Here is a 15,553-nt window from a genome sequence, read left to right as displayed (position 1 = left end):
ATATTGGCTAATCATTTAATTCAGTCCTGTAAAGTTCTGAATGTGCAGAAAATCCTATCTAGAAAATTCTTGCATTAATATGTATTGTAAGAAGGCGTGGGAGATGTCCAAGTGGCTGCCCAGAGGTTGTTTGATGATTTCTAAGCATGAACTGAAGTTAAAATTAGGCAAACACAAAAGTCAACCAATTGACCTAAGGAACTGAGGAAAATTTTGATCAGATCAATTGACCCAAATATCTATTCAGTCCATATTTACCAAGGGCAATTTCTATACCTTAACTTCCTATCTAATGACTTTTTAAAAACATTTAAGTACATTTAAAGGCCAGGTCCTGTCCAAATTGAGGATGATTTAAATTTTTCTGCACATGACTTTATAATGATAACTTAAATCCTTGTTTTGAATTTATCGGCTTCCTTTTCTTTGATTTCTGCCTTAGTATTTAGGTCCCGTCCACCGTAGACCAGATTCTTGCCTTCTGGCCTGGTAAGCATCACTCTGATTGTTTAATCTCAGAACTCAATTGATACCTATCAATTTATTGACCTGAAATCAACTCAAGAAAAAAAACATGAGATAAAGTATTTTTAAAGATAAACTATTTCTAAAGCTAGTGAACCTGAATAGAGTTACAATTTTTTTTAATGTAATTTGTGAAAAATGAAAAACAAGATAACCCCCACCCATTTTTTATTCTTATATCTTTATTAGAAAGATCAGATTGTATGCTTGATGCATACAATCTGGTCTTTGAAGTTTCACAACATTCTTTGTACAAAAGAAGTGAGCTGAATTTGTACTGGATTTATAGTAAACTTGACGAACATAATACATTCACGATCGGAAAGTGAACTATAAACTATATGATAGAATGCAACAATCATTACATAAACTGTGTAAGCAAAATATTATAAAAATAAAATCCAAGCAAGATCAACTAAATGGAAATAGAAATTTTTTAAAAATTGCATTGTACTTTAAATAAAGAGACAATATAAACATTTACTCAACAAATACATGTATCTATTTTCATGAATGAACGGTTTCTTCTATTTTTACTTTTATTTTTAAATTTACAGGACCGTCTTTTATTTACGGGACTGTCTTCTGTATTATATGCCCCAGCAACCTGTCGGCCAAACAATGCTGGCTAATGGGACCACGGGGAAAGCCTTCTCTGTTGCAGCCCCAGTCCTCTGAAACGAACTCCTCCCAGAGATTTGAAACACCCCCACCCTTCTTGCCTTCCGAAAAGCATTAAAAACACACTTATTTTGGCAGGCCTGGGACCACTGAGTGATAGCTCTCTGCTCTGGCCACTAATATGTATGAGTGATGACTATGTGCTGTTTTATTGGGTTTTGGTTTTTCTATTTGTTTTTATATTATGTACCGGGTATTTTAATTTTTTCAATCATTTTACTGCTGTAAGCCGCCCTCAATCCGTCAGGAGAAGGGCAGCCTATAACTTTAAACAAACAAACAAACAAAATGCATTTAATATGCAGCTATTGACAAAGCTCCTGCATTTTAGATTTTGCAAGTAGCATTAGTTTCCTTTATGCAGCTTTAAAATGTACAGTAGTGTTACTACGGTACTAAAATTTTCCAATAATCAAGCACAGCTCCTGTTAACATCCAAAGAAGTTTTTTTCAACTTTGGATCTGCCTTAGAACCTCAGATTTCACAGCGACCTTAAATCTAAATACCAAAACAGATATGATATGAACTGGCCTTTTTTTCCAAGATCAGCTAAACCTAGTTAGGTGCTGCCATCTATGGAAGGCAAATAGAGTAGCACCCTTTAAAGTCTAATCAAACCAGGAAGTGGGGTGGGGGGGAACTTACCACAGGAAATGAAGGTAGTGGTGGTGGTGGTGGATGTTCTCCAGATGATGATGAAAAAGAAGTAGGGGAAGTTAGCGATGGAGGACCTCCAGAAGAGGATGGAAGAGGTGGTGGTGGAGGAGGAGGTGGAGGTGGTGGTCCTCCAGAGAAAGAGGGTGGGAGAGGAGGAGGAGGAGGAGGAGGTGGAGGTGGTGGTGGCGGTGACACAGGCATCTGTTGTCCACAATCAGAGATCGAATGCTCTATGGGAAAAATCAATATACATAACGATATACCCAGGGCTACCTTTCACTTAGGTTATAAGGCGGTTGATTTGTTTAGCTTTTTACAAATCTTAGATCTCTAAATGGTAAGCAGATAAGCTGTCCTTTACTTCATTCCACATAAAAATCGCATGAACAAAAGAAATCCCAGTTAGTTTCTAAGTAAAATATGGATTTAACAATTGTAGCTCTTCACATTAACTCAAGGTGGCTTTAAGAGAGGATGTTATGGTTATACACTATTTTGCATTCTAAGCATATAATTCAGTGAAAACGAAACAGTAATAATTACTTCATTCAATATTGTAGTAATTGTAATCTCATACATTAGAGGCCATCAGATTGAGATCATTGGCCAAATACTATATATTCATGTATAGCAGAATAGCAATGATGCATTTAGCTACTCTGTTACATTGACTGACCAATCCTTTAACATTGTAGTTGTTCTATAGAATGAATTTACTGATCTTCAATGCCAAGTTTTCTGCCAGAACATGTTCATATCAACATATGTCAATCTATTTTTCTTATATTATAGTAAATTTCTTCCTGAAAGTCAAATCAAATTATAAGTTAGATTCTTTATACTGCATTCTGTGAACCCACAAAGAATTATACTTTTTCCAATAAGTAACACAAAATAGAATGAATTACAGATTTTTATGCATTCAAAACTACAAATGTGGCATGTGGAATAATGTTAAAATAATGACATTTCTAATTAGAGAATTTGGAAAGAAGCTTCTCTCAAGATGTGGGAATAAAGATTAAATACATTCTCCCCATTGTCTGATCCCCCTTTCAGACTACCAACAACCTCCTTTACTAAATGTAATTATTCCATTCAATCAACTAATTTGGAAATATAAGCAAGTACAATGGTGTCTCTACTTATGAACGCCTCTACTGACGAACTTTTTGAGATACGAACCCTGTGTTTAAGATTTTTTTTGTCTCTACTTCAGAACCATTTTCACCTTACAAACCCGAGCCGCCACTGCTGGGATGCCCCGCCTCCAGACTTCCGTTGCCAGTGGAAGCGCCTGTCCTTGCACTGCTGGGATTTCCCTGAGACTCCCCTCGCTGGGAATCCCCGCTTCCAGACTTCTGTTGCCACCCGAAGCACACATTCTTGCACTGCTGGGATTTCCCTGAGCCTCCGCTCGCTGGGAATCCCCACCTCCGAATTTCCATCTCCACCCAAATTGCTCGTTCCTGTGCTGCTGGGATTCCCCTGAGGCTCCCCTCACTGGAATTACCTTTGATTTTGCTGGCACCGCTTTGAATCCCAGTGAGGGGAGGCTGAGGGGAATCCCAGCAGCAAAAGAACGGGCGCTTTGGCTGGCAACAAAGTCCGGAGGCAGGGATTCCCAGCAGCGCAAGGCAAAAGGGGTTATTTTTGGTGTGGGTTTGCACGCATTATTTGCTTTTACATTGATTCCTATGGGGAAAATTGCTTCTTCTTAAGAACTTTTCTACTTATGAACCTGGTCACAGAACGAATTAAGTTCGTAAGTAGAGGTACCACTGTATTTATTTAAATGGAAGCCACAAATTAAAATAAATAATACAGTGACACAAATCAATTCTGCAAAACCCCCCCAATATTAATCCATAGTTCTACCCTTTCATGATTCTGCCTTCAAGTCATTTATTCTGCATTGATCTGTTAAACATACATCTCAGAATGAAAATAAGAATGATCACCTTGAAACAACAACCAAATTTAGTATGGTATATAATGCACACAAAAAACTCAATTATTTTACAAAGCATTTTTTTAAAAGCCTGTGAGACAAATGTATTTGTGGCCACTATGGTACTTCATCATAGTTTTAATTAAAGTTCTTTCATACCTGCTATTAAATTGGAATGATTCCTGATTATGATGTATCCATATACAGTACATGCAGTTTTTTGGGTAGCAATGTAGATTTACCACTGCCTTTTTCTGGGATGATTTTTCAATTTCTCAACCTCTCCATCACCTTTAATATTCCATTACAGCTTTTTTTCCCAGGTATTAGCCAATTCTGACTTTGTTTAGCTACAAGCCCAAGTATCACTACTAAGGACAGAAATATGTCTCCTCAGGTCCAATTGGTCATGAGTTTTTATGGGTAAAAGCAGTCTGTCATTCATTTCTTTGAAACTTTGAAACTGATCTGATTACAAGTAATTTGACCTCCAAGACAAAGGGATAGAAAATGAACTCATCAAATTTGCAGCTGATAACCAAGGAATAGCCAACACACCAGGCTCAAGAGACAGAAGGATCTTGACAGACTTCAATACTGGACCCTATCTAACAAAAGGAAATTCAATGGTGAAAAAAGATTCTACATTTAGGCAAGAAAAAACAATTGTATGGGTATAGAATAGATAGTACCTGGCTCAATAGTGGAAACTCTGAAAGGGATCTTGGTGTCCTAGTAGACACTTAGATATGAGCCAGCATTTTTTATGCAGTTGCCAAAAAACCAACCCATTTCTAAGTTGCATTAACAGAGGGATAGGATCAAGATTACATGAAGTATTAATGTCACTTCATAATGTCTTGATAAGACAAACCTTGGAATATGGTATCCAATTTTGATCGCCACTATATTTTAAAAAATGCTGACACTCCAGAAAAAGTGCAGAGAAGAGCAACAAAGACGATTAGGTAATTAGAAATTAAAACAGGAAGATTGATTGTGGAATTGAGCATATCTAGTTTAGTGAAAAGAAGGATTAAGGGTGACATGATAGCAGTGTTCCAATATCTAAAGAGATGCTACCATTTAGATATTGTCACCTCTGCACCTGAATGCAGAATATGAACTAATGGATGTAAAATAATCAAGGAGAGATTGAATCTAGAACTAAGAAGTTGCCTGACAGTTTAATTAATCAATGGAATGACTTGCCTCCTGAAGTTGTGGGTGTTCCAATACTGAATGTTTTTAAGAAGAGATAGGACAATCATTTATCTGAAATGGTATAGGGCCGTGATGGCAAACCTATGGCACATGTGCCACAAATAGCACGCGGAGCCATATCGGAGGGCACATGAGGACCCAGATTGTGGGGGCAATAGCCTAGCTCTCTTTAAAAAAGTGCTATTGCTAACATGTTGTAAGCCCCCCTGAGTCTAAGGAGAAGGGTGGCATAAAAATCGAAATAAATAAATAAATAATAATAATAAATAAATGAGACTTTGTCATGATTCAGCTCCAGCATGCATGCGTGTGCTGGCCAGCTGATTTTTGGCCTTGTGAGAGGCCATTTCATCCTCTGGATGCTTCAGGGAAGCTTCCCTGAAGCCCAGGAGGAAAACACCCTCCCCCCAACGGACAAAGTGGCATTTCAGGAAAACACACTTTTGATTTGCCATTGTGCTGTTTTTTGTACTCTGGAGGGTTCATGGAAGCTTCCTGAAGCCCCGGAGTGCAAAAACCAGTACACTGGGGGGGATGCCCATGCGTGGGGGGGAAGGGATGTGGGCACATACATGCATGCTAGCACACCTGCACACACCCCTTTTGGCACATGAACCAAAAAAGATTCACCATCACTAGTATAGGGTTCCTTGCTTGAACAGGGGATTGGACTATAAGCCCTCCAAGGTCCCTTCCATCTGTGATACAGGGGGGTGGACAAAACAATGGAAACACCTTGAAAAATCATCAAAATATCTTTTAATATAGTGTTGGTCCACCTTTTGCGGCAAATACAGCCTCAATTCTCCGAGGTATTGATTCATAGAAATTGTGAATTGTTTCCAAATGAATTTTAGCCCATTCTTCAGTTAAAGCACCCTCCAGTTCTTTCAGAGACGATGATGGTGGAAATCGTCTTCTTACTTGAATTTCTAAAATCAACCATAAATGCTCAATAATGTTGAAGTCTGGTGATTGTGGTGGCCAGATGAGATGCTGAACTTCAATAGAATGTTCCTCGTGCCATTCTTTAACAATTCTTGGTATATGGATTGGTGCATTATCATCTTGAAAGATGGCATCCCACTCTGGAAACAGTTCTTGAACCATAGGATGAATTTGGTCGGCCAAAATTCCTAAATAATGATGGCTGTTAATTCTTCCATGAAGGGAAATCTTTGGCCCGGCGGATTTCCAAGAAATAGCACCCCAGATAATCATTGAACCCCTGCCATGTTTGATGGTTGGGAGAAGGCAGTCTGGATGAAATGAGTCTTTTGGCTGTCTCCAAACGTAAACATGGTTGGAGGTCGGAAAAATGGTAAACGATGATTTGTCAGAGAAAATTACATTTTGGCACTGCTCGAGGGACCATTTCTGGTGGTTTCTACACCACTCTAAATGCTTTGAAACATTTGTCTTTGAGAGCAGGGGTTTTCTAATTGCAGCTCTTCCATGGAATCCAGATTTGTGAAGCTCCCTTCGAACAGTTTTTGTGGAAACTGGGTTCTGTACTTGTCTATTGAGCTCTGCAGTGATTTTAGGAGCTGTGGTCTTGCGATCCGCTCTAACAATTCACTTTAGAGTCCAACGGTCTCTCTCAAACAGCTTTGACTTTCGACCAGACCTGTGCTTGGCTGAGGACATTTTCCCTTCTCTTTCAAAAGCAGTCATTACTTTTGGGACATTACCTCTTGAAACGCCAAACATTAGGGCACTTTCTGTTACACTAGCGCCTGTCATTCGAGCGCCAACAATTTGGCCTCTTTGAAAATCTGAGAGGTCTGCCATTTCTAGAAGGTTATAACCAATTTCCTTAAATTTCTGTAAAAAAAAGGTAGTTTAAAAAACATATCAAATAACAGAATTTTAAAAAACATTAAAATACATCAAGTTTTGATTGATTTGAACATGTTTAAACATTATGATTCCAAAAAGTCAAGTGTTTCCATTTTTTTTATCCATAGCCTGTATTTTGTTAAGTTCTTAACTTTGAGGCTAGGTTTCATATTAGTCTCATAAAATTGCATCTACTATAGTACTAGCAATCTCGTGTTATTCCCATTTGTCACTAAAGCTTTTGGGGACTAAAGTTCTTCATATAATATATTACCATCTCATGTACTTGGACCTCTTCAAAACCTGCATGCAGTTTCTGATCTTCTAAATTCCTCAAAGATGAAAAGAAGGTCACTATTTCACTTTTTTCTTCTGGTCTTGAATTTATTAAAATAGAAGTTCTACAGTTCATCATAAACCTGTCGCCTGAACTGTATTTTCAGAGAATTTCTGTTATTTCATCTATCCTCCACCCCCTCACTTCCTTTCATACTTGCTAATGACACCCATCTCTGCAGATTATTCTTCTGCAAGACATATGGAGGACATGTTCACTACCCCGCACCTTGCTGTGAGTCAAGGGAAGTAGGATAGGCAACAGAAGCTTTAGACTCTCATGATATTTAGTCTTGAACAATTGGATCCCATTATACTTAACCTTAAAACCTTGAAATATTTAACTCCCCCCTTTTCTATTTGTGTCATAATTGCACCATGGCAACTACACATAGCTGTACAGAGGAAAAAGTATACTATTATTCAGAGGAAAAAGTATATTTAAAAACAACCTCTATAAGCAAGCTTTGAACTGTCAAATGTAACATTTTTTGGATGAATTTTGTACAATGTAGAAATTGCACCTTACTCTATTAGCATTAATATACTGCTCAAAAAAAATAAAGGGAACGCTCAAATAACACATCCTAGATCTGAATGAATGAAATATTCTCATTGAATACTCTATTCCGTACAAAGCTCAATGTACACAACAGCATGTGAAATTGATTGTCAATCAGTATTGCTTCCTAAGTGGACAGTTTGATTTCACATAAGTTTGATTTACTTGGAATTATATTGTGTTGTTCAAATGTTCCCTTTATTTTTTTGAACAGTGTATATGCTATCATATCTATGTATTATGAGATATAGAGTAATGTTTTCAGCTTGGGCATCTTTGAGACATGGAGATTTCAACTTCCAGAATCCTCTGATACCAAATACAAAAGTGAAAAAAGAAATTAAAAATCAGGGACTTGAAGATATATGACTATTAAGGCAAAAGAAAACAGTTAACATCCAGTTTTTAACCTGGTGGTTTTTAGGGCAAGCAGGTATACTCTCAAAGAAAGTAGTGGTTAGTGCAACTCTATTTATTCAGGAGGCCTAGGCTAGAAGTATATTATGGGGATCTTTAGTACAGATTAGAGTAGGCAAGCCATGAACAATTTCATGGTATCCAAAGCCTCTGAATTAGTTATGCCCAACTTTTCCAGCAGGTTCATTTTGCATTTTCAGAAGACTACAGGATTTAAGGCTTGCACATCCCTAAGATACCAATTTCAGTAATAAATAAATATATACTCCAGAGTTTACCTGGCTTCTATCACTATTAAGAATTTCCTCTCCTGGAGAAAGCACCTATCTAACAAAAGACCATTCCTGCACCATTCTTAAATAATGGTCTATGATACCATGTAAACCAACTGAAGATCTTATTACCTAATGTGAAGATATCAAAATGTTATGCTGTCTATTGCCGGGAAACAGTAAGTTACATGATGGACAACATCATTATATACAACTGGCAGCAAAGAAGTTGCCAATGGTACTACTACCAGAAACAAGAGTGCCTTGCAGCGACACCCAACAGGTTCATTTCTTTAAAATTTAAAATGACCTGTAGACAGTGTGGAGCATCAGCTAACTTTTTGTCAGAGAAAGTCCCTTAGATCTCAAAGAAGCTAGTCTGGTGGCTAATGTTTATTGCCCACATATCACAAATACGGATCTTTTGAGGATACCCGGTTAGATAGTTTGAGAAAGAAGGAGCTTCATCTAAAAAACCTTTTGGTATAATCCAGAAGGGTTCTTTATATTCTTGCATAATACTCCACAACTATTTTAAGCAGTTCCTTCTTTACCTCATTAATGGCCTCTAGACTGAGTCATCTGTGTCTGGGGCTTATTCTGCAAAGAAAAACTATTGCTATTACTAATCAACATATTCTAGGAAAAATATTTTTTTAGACTTGCACCCACTCCTGAATGAAATTAGATTTTTCCTTTAACTGAAGCTTCAGGAAATTTAGACAGGAAGGTTGAAAATACTAGAAATTGGAAATCTAGGTATGCATAAGAGGCTCAAAGAATATGTCAGTGGCTCCAGTTTTGAACTGATGGCAATTACCATACACACATTGATTGTCATGTATGTATTCTTACATATAATAATAAAGACATGGTTTTATTTAATTCTTTGAGTTACTACCTACCTATGTTAAGGCAAGTTTGCTCCTGTAAAGAATAGCAAGAATATTTTTTTCTGTTTAGCTAAATGGCAAAATTTTATCAGGAAAATTCTGCCAAATAAAAGGTTAGCGATCTTTCCTCTTCCATGCCTGCCCAGTTTTCTGAATTAAACCTATCCACTTTGTGACCTTTAACTCCCCCATGACCTTTAAGTCCCACCATGTTATCAGTCATGTACTTTTTAAATTTAACCACATCAAACATGTCTCGTGTAGAAGATTGCCTGGATAGGTCCCTGCAATTTTGGGGGGCAAGGTTATTCAAAAGTGGTTTGCCACTGCCCTTTTCCTAGAACTGAAAGAAACTGACTGGCACACAATTATCCAGCTGGCTTTGTGCCTAAGACAGAACTCACAGTCTATATCAAACTGGTTTATAAACATTATGTTAGAAGAGCCTTAATAAAGCAAAATAATGATCAATTTATAAAATTAGCAAAAAGGAGCTTAAACTAAGAAACAAGATGCAAAATTGTAATTGCTTAATATTCATTTTGAACTACACTTTAAATAAAAAAAATGCACACAGATTTATCTTATTTCCATGTTACACTCCTATGTGACCTTTTCTGGACTTGGAAGCTACTAAGCAGGATAGGATTGGAGTTATTCTGGAATAAAGACTTCCAGGAAGTCCTAAATTCATTGGTTAGATTAGCAAAAAAAAATAAAAAATCCAAGTAAAGGATAACAACCAAACACTTCTGACATTAGCCTCGAATTAAAAATAGCTGTGCAGCACAGCTGCACTTTTCACAATTAAGTAAATTGCTCTTACTTTTGCTTCTGATCAACTCTATCTTCAAAGCAATTAGATTTTCAAGGACTAGATTAAAACAAAATTCTCTCCCAGGTGTTGGGACTCTTTAGAATGTGAAACTGCCTAGGAATTTTATCTTTGACTACACATTGCCTTCACTTGGATCGGTCAAAATTTTGATAAAAGAAAGCACTTATTCCTCTAGGGAAAAATCCTGGAAACATACATCAAATGCAAGGGCTGATTCACAGGCCATGCTAGACCTGGACTGGCAATTTGTATTCCCTCAACTCCTTTTCTAAAGCCCTTGGAATATTCTCCCATTACAACTCTTGAAAATAAAAAGCACAGGTTCCTGCAATTTTGAAATGATTAGAAAGATCAAAATTAAAACAATTCCCCCAAATAAAAGGTTAACAATATTTCCCCTTCCACAAACAAAACCAGACATATCTTCCCAGTTATTTAAAGTAAACTTATCCATTTTGGGATCTTTAACTCCCATATTATCTGCACCTGTTGATCACCAAAAGACTGGCCAACCATAATTAGTCATGATTTGTTTTTTGTCATGTTTTTGATGCTCATAACACAGGTATTATACACTTGAATTTGAATGCTTTAAATTTCCATTAAAATTTTCTATATGAATATCCCCACTGTTTTAACAATAGCCAAACACAGTTTTTACAAAATCTGATCACCAGCCGCTCTGATATTATTGATCAGATCCAAACTGAGGAACTTAAACTGCCGTTTTAGGTTGCATCAAAAAAAAAATTACGTCTTCTAAGCCAGTTGCATAAAAAAGTACATTTTCTAAATCACTTTGGAATAGTTCAAAGACCAGTTATGAATGTTAATACTATTTTATTATAAGGGTACAATAATAGAATCCGCAAGTCTTCCTTTCTTGCCTTTATATTTAAGAGAACTAGGGAGGGTCAAGTCTAAGACATTTTCTCAAATTACATTCCTGCTTTGGACTCAGATTTCTTCTATCTGACTGTGGTCTCTGTTATTCTCATTACAGTCATAGGTAGTAGTTGTTTCACTCCATTTGGTATATTGAGTACTACATTCTATTATATGCACCACACTTTAAAAAGTTAGACTAATCAGTTCAATGAAGATAAAGAGAATCAGGAAACTGGAATCTACGCTTCATGAGAAGAAATGGTGTGACATGAGCATGAGTGATAACAAAAATAAGTAAGGAGAGAAAAACCAGTTTTCAAGTGCTTGAAAGGTTGTCGGAAGTAAATCAAGGCTCAAGGTTGTCAGAAGGAAATCAAGACCCTCTCTGCATTATCCCACAATGAGGATACACAGAATAAAGTTATTAAAAAGTCAAAATCTACTTGAACTTTACAAAATAACTAAACAGTAAGAACAGTTTAATCAACAGCTTAGGAAGATGGCTTTTCTTCATGTCATGGACAGAGGGGTGTTTTAATTTAGACTCTTAACTGAGCAAGGTATGGATTCCATATCCCATATGACTTTCAAACTCTGAATTTCTCAGAAATCAGGGATGAAAGAAGAAGAGAAATAAAGAGGCAACAAATAAAAGAACACTTTAAATAAACACTGTAATGTTTTCGGGCACTAAAAATCTCTGAAAAAATTACATTGTTGGAGCTTTCTCAAATGGATGCTTCTAAGAGGTGTTCTTTCAGAGGCAAGTTCCATAATATTTTTGTTTGCAGTCAAAAGCCATCACAAAATCATATTTCACCACACACACCATTTTTAAAAACTTGTTTGTGTCCTGTAGCAATCATTCCTCCAAACCACATTTCTAATGAGTACTATATACTCAACTGAATACATTTTAAAAGTTATTTAATTATTTTTAAAAGATATAGAAATACCTACTGAATTATTTGTTTAGACATTTCACCTCTAAATAAATTATTTAGCAAAGGCTTCAGTATCCATCCATTTTCCTCAAAGGACCTCGGAGCTTGACTTATCTCCACAACAGCATGTAAGATTGAAAAGGCTACACACTACATGATTAGAGAACATGTGATCACTCAGTCTCAATAGTCCCAATTAATATGAACACTGTTTTAAAATTCTGGAAACTACACTTTAGCAGCATCTGTAGGCTTGCAAGATTGCTGCTCCTGGGGAAAAAACAATGTAATTTTGGCAGAGATTTTGTTCTTCACTCAGTTTAAATTTAGTTACTAAACAATGCCCAAACTATTAGATACAGGTACATCATGTTAAGTGCCTCACATCAAGCCTGATTATGTGTCTGCTTATGTTTACATTTGCTCAAGAGCTACTGAACAGGAAAAGGAAATAGGAGCTTGGCAGTGGAGTTCAACAGAAGAATTTATGGAAGTTCTTAACAAATTTTCCCTATACGTCAAGTTTGTGCTTGGCTAACCTGAGAGCTAAAACCATTTCCTCACTAGTGATTTATGGTAATCTCAAGCCATTGTTGGAGTATTATAAAGTGTGTGTTTGATAGTGATATAGTGGCAAAGGTTGATTTATTAAGAATACCAACTTTGAGCTATCAAGGAAGTAAAAAAAAAAAGGAACAAGAAGAAAGATGAAGGAATCCCAGAGGGCAGAGGAGATGTGAGTGCATTTAAGAGAGAGTATCCTGATACTTGATAGCATCTTAGGATGAGAAGCCAAAACAAAAGGTTGCTAACAGGAATAATCAGGTTCTGGGCTGCAAAGCATGTTGTCTGCCTGGAGCACAGAAAAAAAAAATAACAGTGATTTCATTGCTGAAGTCCTAGGATAATAGAGTCCAATTATTGTTTCATCCTATTCCATGTGGATCAAATGATACTGGAAAAAACAGCCACAATCACTTTGTATGCAATTGGAAGGTCCAGAACAGAAGTTCAAAATCTAGGCCAGTGTTTGGAAGTCCTCACATCTTAAGTTTGCTATGTGGATAAATCCTAATCTAGAGGCTCAAATGGTTTTGGGTCATGACTGAAAAACAAAAGAAGAACATTAAGAAGTGAATTACTAATAATATTTATGGGAAACATTTGGATTCTGAGATCATAATCTTAATTACTGAGATTGATGGATTGCTTATATGAGATTGACTACATCTCAGATACACAGTAGGCTTACATGCTAAAAAAAAAAAGGAGGAAGAGTGTAGCTTTTGTGGAATATATCAATCCACTCAATACAAATCAGAAAATTAGTTTACAAATTGGATTAGCTCATTAATTGGATCAAAGTATATATAATAATGCACCGAATGTGTGCAAAATGAAAAAATAAACTAGAATGCAGCCCAAAAATGACAATATGTAATGTTGTCATGATGTGCACGTTATGTGACAAATGAATCTTACCTATGTACAGAAATCCAAGTAAATGAATACCTGGAAGGGGATTCAGGAATCTGTAAGCCAATCAACCTGACATTAATCATTGATCTTAAAAACATAAACAATTATAAAAATATTGTTTGAAACCTCCAGAGATCAAGTGGTAATTATTAGATACCAGCATGAATTTACTAAGCACCAGTCTTTTCAAATTTAACCCCTTTTTAATCTAAACATTTATTTGGCAGTGGGAGTGCTATGGATGCACCATTTGTATAGTTTAACAAAATAAATTAGAAAAAAAATACAATTTTGATTAACAAGCTAGTTAAATGATGGTTAAATGATATGACCCTTAAGTGGATACATAGTTATCTCAAATATCATAGAGAAGTACTGGGTCAGGTAATACGGTAGTAGGTTTAACTTTTTCTTGAATACTTTATTAATAGTCTGGTGAAAGAGGTAGAAGGAATGCTTACTAATTTGAAGATGATACCATCTTAGGTAGGATAACCAGTAGACAGAAATAACATTTAGAACAGCCTTCATATATTAAGAAAAATAAGTTGAAAACAGCAGAATGACATTTAATAGAAGGCGAATTTTTACTTTTCTTTTTTGCTTAGGAAACAAAACAAATATACATAGGGTGGGGATATTTGGCTTGATGACAAGTACAGTGATACCTCTACTTAAGAACTTTTCTAGATAAGAACCGGGTGTTCAAGAATTTTTTGCCTCTACTTAAGAACCATTTTCTACTTAAGAACCTGAGCCTGGAAAAATTTCCAGGAAAATTTGAGAGCTGCACAAAGGCCCGGCCAGTTTCCTGCCATTCCCCCTTTAATCCCAGCCATGTCGGGCTTTTCTGGGCTGCCAGAGGAGCCTTTCGATGGCACTCAAGGAGGCTTTGGCAATCCAGAGTAAACAAAGCATTTTCCTTTCTCTGGGCGCTGTGGTGGCTCCCTCACACTGCCTCCCATACACCTGGCACAAGGTTGCCTCCAGGAGCGTCTGGGTGTCTCATCCCGGCCAGATCAACTCAGCTTCATCCAAACCAAGGAGTCACCATAGTGAAGGAAAGGTACCGGCTATAAAGCAAACAAGTGAGAAGAGAAGGGAGCCCTTCAGCATGGGACCAAAAAGGCAGCAGATAGCAGCAACAGCTGCCTTTCGATCAAAGGAGCGGGAGGTTCCTCCCTCTCGCCCACCTTGGTTTCTCTCTCTGGTGCAGTGTATGGGAGGCAGCCTCATGATGGGTGTATGGGAGGCATGTGTTCCTCCTCACAGCTTCAGAGTCCCTTTTTTTTTTAAAGACTTAAAGTTTTGGATTTTTTTGATTCCCCTCACCTCACCTTCTTCCTTCGGCAGCGACTGTCCTCCTCCTCCTCTTCTTCCTCCTCCTCCTCCCACCCAAATTCCGAGCTTTTATTTATTTCCTAATGGTTTTGCACACAGTATTTGCTTTTACATTGATTTCTATGGGAAAAATTGCTTCTACTTAAGAACGTCTCTACTTAAGAATCTGGTCATGGAACAAATTAAGTTGTTAAGTAGAGGTACCACTGTACTTTCCTAAAAGATCTTGGATTATTAATTACAAAGTGAGAATGACCCTGAGTGCTAATGCTACCAAAAAATCAAATGCAATGTGATACGTGAAGCCTAGGTTCTAAATCATAGCTAGTAATAGTTCCATTTCAATATAATTACCATTAGCAACAGAAATCGTGGTTGTTAAGTCGAGGATTACCTGTTCTTAAAAGGATCTCACACTGAAGATGACCAATATTTAGTTTCTATTTTTCCAGGTTGTAGAATATAGAATACAGTACTGGTATTAACCTTTAAGAAGGTAGATTCTGATTAAATGTTGGGAAGTGGGGAAACTTCCTCATGTGAAGAACAATTCAATACTAGAGGGCATTAGCTAGAGAGGTGGTGGATTAAAGAAGCTTTAACTCAGGTCTAAAACTGGAAAGCAGAAATTACACAATCAAATGTTATTAAGTACCCAAGTACTTAATAACAAAAGTACACAATTACTTAATAACAAAACTGGGA

At 36.8% G+C, this 15,553-nt stretch overlaps 1 protein-coding gene across 1 annotated transcript in view; it reads right to left on the bottom strand.

The window, feature by feature from the left end:
- WIPF3 (WAS/WASL interacting protein family member 3) overlaps positions 1-15,553 on the bottom strand; it is a 33,008-nt gene that overhangs the window by 15,864 nt on the left and 1,591 nt on the right. The window contains exon 2 of the mRNA XM_070729794.1: positions 1,853-2,094. Coding sequence (XP_070585895.1) covers positions 1,853-2,065 — 213 coding nt within the window. The 5' untranslated portion in view covers positions 2,066-2,094. The remainder of the gene's footprint in view (positions 1-1,852; positions 2,095-15,553) is intronic.

This window comes from Erythrolamprus reginae, chromosome Z (assembly GCF_031021105.1).
Source record: "Erythrolamprus reginae isolate rEryReg1 chromosome Z, rEryReg1.hap1, whole genome shotgun sequence".
Taxonomy (NCBI): Eukaryota; Metazoa; Chordata; class Lepidosauria; order Squamata; family Dipsadidae; genus Erythrolamprus; species Erythrolamprus reginae.
Note: the sequence above shows the minus strand (reverse complement) of the source record. Positions and strands in the feature narration are given on the sequence as shown.